At 32.9% G+C, this 10,514-nt stretch overlaps 1 protein-coding gene across 2 annotated transcripts in view; it reads left to right on the forward strand.

Annotated features, from left to right (window-relative positions):
- Positions 1 to 9,823, forward strand: part of LOC117176955 (sushi, von Willebrand factor type A, EGF and pentraxin domain-containing protein 1) — a 28,968-nt gene extending 19,145 nt beyond the window's left edge. For both annotated transcript variants that reach the window (XM_033367371.1, XM_033367373.1), the window contains exons 14-23: positions 723 to 957; positions 1,095 to 1,268; positions 1,351 to 1,530; positions 2,146 to 2,391; positions 2,472 to 2,651; positions 2,745 to 2,918; positions 3,230 to 3,409; positions 4,919 to 5,027; positions 9,096 to 9,278; positions 9,350 to 9,823. In XM_033367371.1, coding sequence (XP_033223262.1) covers positions 723 to 957; positions 1,095 to 1,268; positions 1,351 to 1,530; positions 2,146 to 2,391; positions 2,472 to 2,651; positions 2,745 to 2,918; positions 3,230 to 3,409; positions 4,919 to 5,027; positions 9,096 to 9,278; positions 9,350 to 9,458 — 1,770 coding nt within the window. In that variant the 3' untranslated portion in view covers positions 9,459 to 9,823. The remainder of the gene's footprint in view (positions 1 to 722; positions 958 to 1,094; positions 1,269 to 1,350; positions 1,531 to 2,145; positions 2,392 to 2,471; positions 2,652 to 2,744; positions 2,919 to 3,229; positions 3,410 to 4,918; positions 5,028 to 9,095; positions 9,279 to 9,349) is intronic.
- The last annotated feature ends 691 nt before the right edge of the window (positions 9,824 to 10,514 follow it).

The raw sequence follows: 10,514 nt of genomic DNA on the forward strand, positions 1-10,514 counted from the left end.
GGATAAAATACTTATGAAACAGGACAAAGTAGGGTATATGTAGTATAATACAAAGGATTAAATAAAAAAGAGAATTTTCAAATATTTGTTTCAAATGAACTGTTTTATTAAATGTTATAAACGCTAAAAATCTTATATTTTTATTTTTGAATCCTGATGCATTATAATCAATATAAAAAATGCACATACATATATTTCATATAGTATATAGGAATCTTTAATAGTACTTGTGAATTGACGAAAAAAACGTTAGACGGCATTGAATGATAACATTTCGTACAAAAAAGGCCTAAAAAGTTGATCAAAAAATAAAAATTCATCATTTGAAAAATCCGGACAAAAACCTGGACAAAGTAAATAATCCTGTAGGAAAACACACACAGGCCTTAAAATAAGGATATGTCCAGGGAAATCCGGACGGATGGTCACCCTATGTCCAAGTAATCTTATCTTTAAATTGCTTTTGAGAAGAATAGCTTCCTTACTCTTCCTCTGACATTTGAAAACATCTATGTATATGTATGCGTGTGTAATTTAATTCTCACATAGATACAAATAGCATTTACCCAAGCTTTTTATCATTTCTGGTCACTAGTTTATTATAAAAAGTATCTAGAATATGGCTTGGAAAATATGTCAAGTTAAATGTAATCAGTGTTGAAGGTGCATTATATCTGTACAAAACTAGTGAAAGGAGAATTATTAAAAATTATATGTCGAAGGTCCTGACGTGCGATATCGGAGGCCAATGGTCGGGTAAAAGTCCGCAGTGCCGCTTCGTCGATTGTGGAGCCCCAGCGCAGATTGAATTTGGAAGTGTGTCCTTGATTAATAAAACAACTACAGTTGGCAGTTTAATTATGTACACCTGTCAAGAAGACTATTGGCTTGTGGGAGACGGCAAACAGGAATGTACGAGGGAGGGAAAGTGGAGTCGAGATACGCCATCTTGCGAATGTAAATTTATCATCATTATAATTTTATTAACTTTGTACATTTCTTTTGTATAGTTAATCAAGAACTTTAAAGAACGGAATCAGAGTCTCTGACTTCATGTATCTTTTTATATTTAATGATCACTTTCTTTTTTTAAGTAATCATTTGCGAAGAACCGGAAGTGCCTGCTGGAAGCTACGTTGTCGGATACGACTTTAATGTACACAGCTCGATTGAATATCATTGTGAAGCTGGGTATCTACTTCATGGTGAAGCCAAACACACATGCGGCAAAAATGGAGAGTGGACAGGGGAAGTGCCATCATGTGAATGTAAGAAATTGACTTACTGATCTTATAGTTAAATGAAAATACCATGAGTAAATTACCTCTCATTATTTTTATTTTTTTCAAGATATTGACTGTGGGAAGGTCTTGCCTGTTTTGAATGGAGCTGTAGATTATATAAATGGAACATCTCACTTGGGCAGCGAAATTTATTATTCCTGTACGAGAAATTACCGACTTAATGGTGTCTTGAAAAGATATTGTTTAGATAATGGCCTGTGGAGTGATGCTACGCCGAAATGCGAAGGTAAAAAACACGAATTTATCTTATCTAATTGGAGGGATCCCTCGTTGGTGTTTATTTGAACGTTCGACAGCGTCCAGTTTTGAAAACTATTAGACTCCATTTAATTTCAGTTGGCAGTTGAAATTTTGTGTTTAGAATATTATTTCCATACTTTAATGTAGCAGAAGGAGTCTAATTAAATCTGGAATTGGAATTATTTTCTGTTGTTGCATCAATGTATTTCCATTCTTCCTCAAGCAATTATAGCTGGTAGAATAATTTCTGGTAATGAAACCAGATAAAAAATTATTTAGTTATTACGAATACTTAAAAAGTAATAACTATAGAGTTCATTAATTATTCAAGTCGGTTTATAGAATCTATTTTGCTTCGCGTCCCTTTCTATTAAGTTTACAATTCTCCGAACCTATGGTATGTTTCAATAAAATTTAGTATTAAATTATAAAACTTGGGACAGAGATATTGATCAAAACTATGAAGAATGAACAACGCTAGAAGTACAGACCAATTCACTGCCAGTCCAAATTTTTTGGATATTTTGCTGATAGGTCAGGTTGGGTAATTTCTGCACGCTGCCTTGCCTTTTTATCTGGACTTTTTAATTTATATTTTTAGAAATTCGTTGTCCGGAACCAGTCTTGGCTATTCATGGAATTCTTTCCGTAACTGGCAACGATAGAATGTATGGAAGAACTCTGATAAGAACTGGAACAGCTGAGAATTCAAATACAGGCGCAACTTCATATAAAATTGGTGCCTTGGCCAAGTACAGGTGTGAAAGAGGCTATAAAGTCGTTGGAGAACCTTTATCAACTTGTGAAGATACTGGAAAATGGAGTGGAGAAGTTCCTCAATGCGTCTGTAAGTTTATCGAATTTTTTGATGCTGAAAACATAAAGTTTGTGAAGAAACAAAATCAAACTTTTCACATTTATCTGCAGATGTTGACTGTGGAAAACCAGAGCAAATACAACATGGACACTACACTTTGACTTCTAATGTCACTTACTACGGGTCAGCTGCACTCTATGAGTGTGATGGAAATTTTGAATTGGATGGATATGCAAGAAGACTTTGTATGGAGAATGGTACCTGGAGTAGCGAAACTCCTGTCTGCAAAGGTGGGCTCAATTTTTTAAAAATCAAATTGAAGAGAATGAGCTTATGGTAATCTTCGTAATTAATGTAATACCTCTTTAAATGGACATTTTTAGAGATCAGATGCAAAGATCCAGATAAAATGGGGATGCTGTCAACGCAGGTTTCGACACACAGCGTTGGTGGCGTCGCTCATTATAATTGTCCACGAGGATCCTACATGGAAGGGAACGAGTCCAGAATATGTTTGCAGAATGGCTCTTGGAGTGGGAATTCTCCTGCTTGCTACGGTATGTAATGTATAATAATAAATTCATGATTACTCACCAAGATTCATTTAAGCCCGTGACCGAACCCATAAAAAGTTTGATCCTTATAACAGTTCGGGTTCCACAATAAAAGCCAAAAGTTCTGTACCAAGATTTATCAGAATATTTTACCAGACCCAAAAAGAATATGACTATTTGAGTAACTCTTGCCACGCATTTCAAAAATTTGATCCAAAATATGCGATTTCGGAAATAAAAAAATGTATTTAAATTTAAGTCTCCCCAATGTGCCAATCAAATTGTGAAACCTTAATTTGAAAATTATTTTACAGCTGTTGATTGTAAGGATCCAGGTGTTATTGAAAATGGCAGAATCATTGTGGTTAATGGGTCCACCACTTACGGAGGTGCAGCCGAGTACCACTGTCTTCCACATTTTGAAAGGATAGGTCCCTTCCTCAGAAAGTGTTTGGATACTGGACTTTGGAGTGGCGAAGAACCGAAATGCCAATGTGCGTAATTTCTAAAAAATATTTTCAAATATTTTAAGAATATTTGTACTTATACCCAGTCAGGAATGGATCGTCGAAACGACGCAGTCACCGTCGTACCATCGTCGAATTTTAAGTCGATTTCGACCACAATTATTATGCTCTAAAAATACTTTGTGTATCGTAATTTGAGTGAATCGTGACAAACATTTTCCGAATTTGCAAGATATGAAAATCGATGTTGAAATTCCATGTTAAAACACACGTGGTGACAGCATTTCATAATTCATTCTCAAATAATGGTGATAGTTCTATCATCCAAAATAAATCAATATTCATAATTAGTGAACATGAATATAAATTTCTTCAAATTTCTGGAATATTGGCAGGTTCATCACTTCAAAATTCGAAGTGCTCGCTCGACTGCATAACGCATTCGCAATGCGCATACACGTGACACTCTGTACGGCAGCAGAGTCCGTGAAACTCCGTTTTGCCGCGAGTATTTTCGCCTGCTAGTTTACTTTTACATTTTTCAAAAAAAAATTGGCGATATGTTGTCTGGCGACCCTGACAATAAGTCATCTAGTGTCGAAGAGTTTGACGAAGAAAGCCTGAACGACGAACCTCCAACAAGAAGATCGGTATAAATCAACACTATACTTGCAATGACAATGTTTGCACGTGCAAGCATGATCATTGCATACACTGCAAAAAATATTTCTTGTAATTTTACCACAATCCAAGAGGGACTTAATATTTAATATTACCAAAGAAGCGCTTTTACGGAAAAAATGAAAAACTACCGTCAGTTTGTAATTTCACTTTTAGGTTATGCGACATTACAGTTCATTTTAGAAAAGTGCCAATCAGTTGTATATTTGTAGGTTATGGTATTCTTACAAAAAAATCACGGTAAAATTTCCAGAAATGAATCTGTTTGTGCAATAAGTTCCAAATATCCTAGGTACTCAAATTAGAAATATTACAATTGATATTATTAAAGTTCATAAAAGAGATATGCAGTATACTGTAAATGCTTATTTGTTTTATGAAATTTACCAATATCAATTAATTAAATAAAGATTTTATTATATTGTTGTGGTGTCGAAATAAACATCTAATCGATGTCGATACGACAGTCATTGCGACGTCGATTCGATGATCAAATTAACTTTGATACGACGTCGATGTCGGTGACAAATAATCGTCGAATCGGCAAAAATTTCCACCTTTTTTACGGTAAAAAACGACGTCGACTCGACGAACCGTTCCTGCCTGGGTACTAATATTAGGACTAAATATCGAATGGTTACATACAAAACTCGTCTGGCCGTGAAAGGATGCGCTTGGGAATTTTGGTTTTCTGCAGTTATCTTGTCCCTTGGCCAAAAGTTCAAGCGAATCTAAATGTGTCTACTAAAAATTTGGATGCAGACAGTGGGGATTTTAGAGATTGGAAAACTCCTGAATTTAAATTTTTGTATGTAAAACATAATATTTCAAAGATATTTGTGATTTTATTCACAGTGTCACTCAACGAAGCCTCCGAAGTCCAAGGAGTCGGTACCAGCGTTGGGATTGGGGCTGGTATAATAATCTTCACTTTGATAATCATCGGATTAGCCTATTTGCGATTGTAAGTATAAATTCCATTTTTTAATTTTGTTTCGAAAATTTTTAAGTTCATTATTTAGGGACTTTCCATAAATTATGTTACCAATATTGTGAAATATATTGCATTTTCAACAAAATAGTTAAAGTTTCAACCAAAAAACATTTTCTATTCAAATAGATTAATTTTTTAACCCTAACACACGAATTTTTGACAGCAAATAAATTAATTTTTAACCAAACAGTTGCACGAAAAATCAAATAGTTGAACTTACAAGCAAGAAAACTTTATTTTTAACCAAGAAAGATGACTTTTCTACCATGAAAGGTGAATTTTCTAACAAAAGTTTCATTTTTCACAAAATGTTTGAATCGTTAATCGAAAAAAAACAAAGTTTCAATCAAGAAAGATCAATTTTAATTCAAATACAATTGAATTTACAACTAAAAACATTTTTTTTTACCAAAAATGGAATTATCGAAATTTCCAGTTTAAAAAATTAATTTTAAAACCAAATTTCAACCACTTGAATTGATCCGAAAAAGACGAACTGTTAACCAAAAAGTACAAATTTTCTACCAAGTTGTTGAATCTCCCAGTCAAACAGACAAATCTTCTACAAAACAGATCAACAATCATGTTGTTGATTTTTCAACCTAAAAGAATAGGATTTTTCAAAAAAATAGTTAAATATTTAACCAAAAAAAATTAATTTTCAGCCAAAAAGGATATAAGATCAACTTTATATAAAAAACATGAAATTGAAATTGAACTGAAATTGAAAATTATTAATCTTCAATAAAAAAGATGAATTTTTAACCACACATTGGAATAGTTAAACTCTCATTAACAAATAACAATCTTCAATTAAGAAAAGCGAAAAGACGAATTTTCTACAAAACCGTTGAAATTTCAACCAATAAATACAAACTTTAAAAAAAGTCATTTTAACCCAGTTGTTGAACTTTCAACCAAGAGGAATGTATTTCTAAGAAGAAGACAAATTTTTTATCAAAAAAGATAATAAAGCAAATAAATTTTTAAGCAACTACTTAAATTTGCACCCAAAATGAAATAGTTTAATTTTGAGTTAAAAAAATTAATTTTGTACGAAAATAAAATTTTAAGAAAATAAATAAATGTTCAATCAATTTAATTATTTCCAATTTTTCAGTAATGAATTAGTAATTATATAAATTATTAAAAATAAATTAATAATATAAATTATATTGAGTTAAAAAAAGGTAATAGTGAAACCAAGTGGTTGACTTTTCCACCAAAAAATAAGAAATTCGAATTTTCAAGAAAATAGTTGCATCCTCAACCAAAAACAAAGTAGGTTTTAACTGAACATTTAAGTTTTCAAGTAAAAAGGATTAGAGTAGTAGTCGTATCAAAAGTCAGATATCTGAAAAAAATGTTATTCTATGATTTTAAGAATCAGAAAAATTATAACTGATGTCATTTCGTATAAAAAACATTATTTTTTATGAAAAAGATTACAATTCACAGCAATAACAACAAAAAACATTAATTTAAACCATGTTTTTTGCAATTACTTTTTCTCACCTTTACTTTTTACCAATTTTTGAAAAATAATTGCATTTTAATAAATAGCGATTTATTTTTTAAGGAAAACATTATCTACAACTCTACCGCTTCGAATTTTAAAATAAATAAATAATTTTAAAATATAATTACTTGTTTAAAAAATGTTTTCTTACAAGAAAGGTATTCTAACGATTTAGAGCCATACAAAAAACCAAAGAAACCATAGAAAAAATTACTTTCAAAATTGGAAACAGTTGATTTATCGAGAATGTTTTGCCGGAAAAAGTAAGCCATTATGTATTGAAATGCAATCATTTTTAAAAAATTGATAAGAAGATATCTGACTGTCGCCACGAGAACTACCTTAAAGATAAAGTTTCGATCAAAAAAGGCGAATTTTTAACAAATTATACGCATTTTCAGTCAAATTATTAAATTTTCAATTAGAAAAGATCAATTCTCAATTAAAAATATCATGATCCAATAAAAATGGAATAATTGCATTCTTAGCTTTAAAAATTATTTTATTAATAACAACAAAAATTAATTTTCTACGAAAGAGTTCAAACTAAAAGATGATTTTTTAACCGAGAAGATTAATTTTCTAAAAATGAAGTAACTAAATTTTCAACGAAAGTGATGAATCTTGAAAGAAAAAAAAGGAATATTTAACAAAGCATAGTTCAATTTTCAACCAAGTAATGAAATTTTTGAACTAAAGGATGACTTTTCAACAAAACAGTTACATTTTCAACAAAATAATAAAAATTGTATCTAAATAGTAGCATTTTTACCCACACTAAATGTAATCTAAATTCGTACCGTTACTTACTGTGACTCCCCTACCCCTTTCACTGTTACCAACCGTAGATTTTAGTGCGAAGCCCCCCACCCCCCTGGAAGAAATATTTAATATTTTTGTTGGGTGTCCTTTCCTCCTTCAGTCGTACTTTTTTCGGGAAACAGGAGGAGCCGGTTGATGAAAAGGAACGAAGTGGAGTAAAGGGGCGGTAAAAGTAGAAAAGAAAAGGGAGAGGAAGAGAGAAAAAGGAAGGTGTAAAGGGGTGGGAAAAGAAGGGTTGTATATGGGAGGGAAAGGAGGAATAAACAGATGGGGTTTGGAGGAAGGAGGGGGAGGATAGACTACGAATCCCCTTTTTGTGGTAAAAATTGTATCCTACAGGGATAGGCAGGGTGGGTCGTGATGAATGTCAGGAACCAAATTCATGCTCAAGCAGTTGCATCCAAGAATTTGCGGGGTAAATATTGCGCGAGAAGTAAACCTTTCTTTAGACTTCCATCACGCTCTCAAAATGGACCGTACGCTCGAGCAGCGCAGCATGGTGATGTTTTGTGTTTTAAACTTCTTTCTTTCTACCCACTCTCCACTACGACAGGGAGGGGCAACAGATAGCCTAGGTCCGGAGAGAATTTACTCCAAGCTAATAAAGCGTGACCTATTTGGCCCTGGCTATGTAGAGTAATAGTTTTAGGACTTGTAGTGTATCGTCGAGATATAATATTGTGTCATGGTGTAACGTTTTTCGCTAGGAAAACGAAATGGATTGGAAAAAAGAGAGGTTATCGTACGCGAGGTAGGTGGAAGCACAATGGAGATGGCGTTGTCTATCAAGATACAAGGCGCGAATTGTGATTTAAATTTGAAAATAACAGGAATGTGAAACTGAAAGGAACGAAAAATGGCGAATAGAGCTCCTGTTTGTATGATTATATAAAAGGGTTAAATAAGTAGGTTATTGTTTTTAAAGAATTGTAAGATAGGAAGAAAAGCTTTGTTTTTAGGATTGTAGAGGAAAGGTACTATACTGAACGGTGGCAAAAACCCGTTTTTAATCAAAGATGACTCGAGTTGTTTTCTGGAATCTGAGTAACCAAGGCAGGCCCATAGCACGTGATTGATATCCTCGTCAGAGAAACCGCACAAAGCGCACCCCCCATCATCGATAAAATTTTTTCAACTTGAAAAGTCTGCAACCGAGATAAATAGGCAGGCGAACGGAGAGGGGCCGTACTTAAATTACGTAAGACGTTTAGGGGGGATTGGGATCAACCAGATCTTACTAAATTGTACGTGGAGGGGGGAGGTCATTGACAATCTTACGTAAAGAATAAAATACCTGCTTTCTATGCCTGGAAAAAATTTGAATTTTGTACTGAAAAAATATCTGTAATTATCCAAAATTATATGCATTCATAAAAAATATTTTTAGATAATATGGATATTATAAATTCGCTGATATAAAACTCAATATGTGATAAAATATTGTAACTAATAAATTATTATAATCGTTTGATTTACGTACCAGTTTTTTCCTATTATACGGAAAATGTACAGTAATTTACAAAGAATTGATCTTACGTAAGGAAATCAGCTGTTTTTGACTGGCGCTTCTGGAGCATGCGGTCCATTTTGACTTTTGTGAGCGTGATGGAAGGCTACAAAAAGGGTTTACTCTTGGCGCAATATTTACTCCGCAAATGCTTGGCTCGAACAGGCCCTGTATTTTATTATTTTTTCAGGCGAAAGGCTACTCCAGTCAAAAATACAGAGAATGTTCAAGCTGCTGAAAGAAAAGAGGATCAAAATGCAGCTGTTATGTCTTATGCTACTTTGAACGATGGCACACCAAATACAATGTACGAAAATGTTCCTGAAGATGGTCTTTACGATAATCCCTATAGCATTAGTGGTAGCGCTTACGGGTAAGAAATTTTAATCAAAATGTCAATAAAAATCTTTTTTTTTTCTAATTTTCTTGAAAAATTGTTTTCAGATATGGCGGTACTCAGGGGAGAAGAATGTATAACCGATCAGGGCATTATGAGGCTGAACCAGTACACCATAGAAATGGTATCACGATAAATGGAGTTTCTGTTCGATAGTCGTAAACCGTATATATATATTTCATGAAGAAAAATACTCGAGGAACATGTATATTTCAATTAAAAATTCAACTATTTAAATATCGGTATTAAAGAACTCATTCTTAGTGATCGTGAAAAATTGATTTTAAATTATTATTTTTCTGTTACTTGAAAAGTAACAATTCTGTTGTCGACAAGTGAAGTGATGAACTGTGTAAGCACTGTAAGCGACAAAAAATGGGCCGAGGGGCCAATTGTATGTGTGATTTTGTATATATGATATTATATTTACTTAGGTTTTTTTTTTTAATTTTAGGATTATTATGTAATGAAATAAAGAGAATGTAATTTAAAAGATTGTAAATTAAAACTGACGGCTTTAAAAAAGTCGTACAAATATAAAACACCTGTGAATTAATTGTGCCTATCCCTACAATGAAAACCATTACTGATTTTAATCAGTGAAAAATTTACAGCTATGTAACGGTAAACTGTTAAAAATGTTTGTGATTTTACAATACACCACAATACAAAATGTGATGTGAAGGTATAATTTTGGTATTGAAAAGAGAAATTCGAATACACGTATTGTGAATTGAAAGCTGCAGATGTCCGCCGCTTCGAAGCAGCGCCATCTCGTGCAGAAATTGCCAAATGTTTGCCTTATTTCCGATTTGGGCCAGATCGGACACACAATTTTGTGGTTGTTAAATTTGACCCCGACTTAACAGCCAAGCTTGCCAGTAGATGGCGCTCCATCAATTTCGGGGACTAAAGTGGGTTGACTCCAAATCGCCCAAGTTTCAACGTAAAGTGTCAAACGTCAAAAATGTTTCCATTATTATTTGAAAAAGTGACAAAATAAGTGGGAAAAACGCCAAAAGTGAGCACAAAACGAATGCGTAGGCATAGTATACTTCAAAATATTCCTGAATTACTTGTTGAAGACTATAATAAGTAAATTTATTAAGAATGTTAAGATGAAACCTAACCTCGAAATGAGGTTATTTATTTATAAGAAAAGTAGCAAAAGTAATATTTCATTTGTTGAATGTGAAAACGAATAATATCAAC

Source organism: Belonocnema kinseyi, chromosome 7 (genome assembly GCF_010883055.1).
Source record: "Belonocnema kinseyi isolate 2016_QV_RU_SX_M_011 chromosome 7, B_treatae_v1, whole genome shotgun sequence".
NCBI classification, from domain to species: Eukaryota; Metazoa; Arthropoda; class Insecta; order Hymenoptera; family Cynipidae; genus Belonocnema; species Belonocnema kinseyi.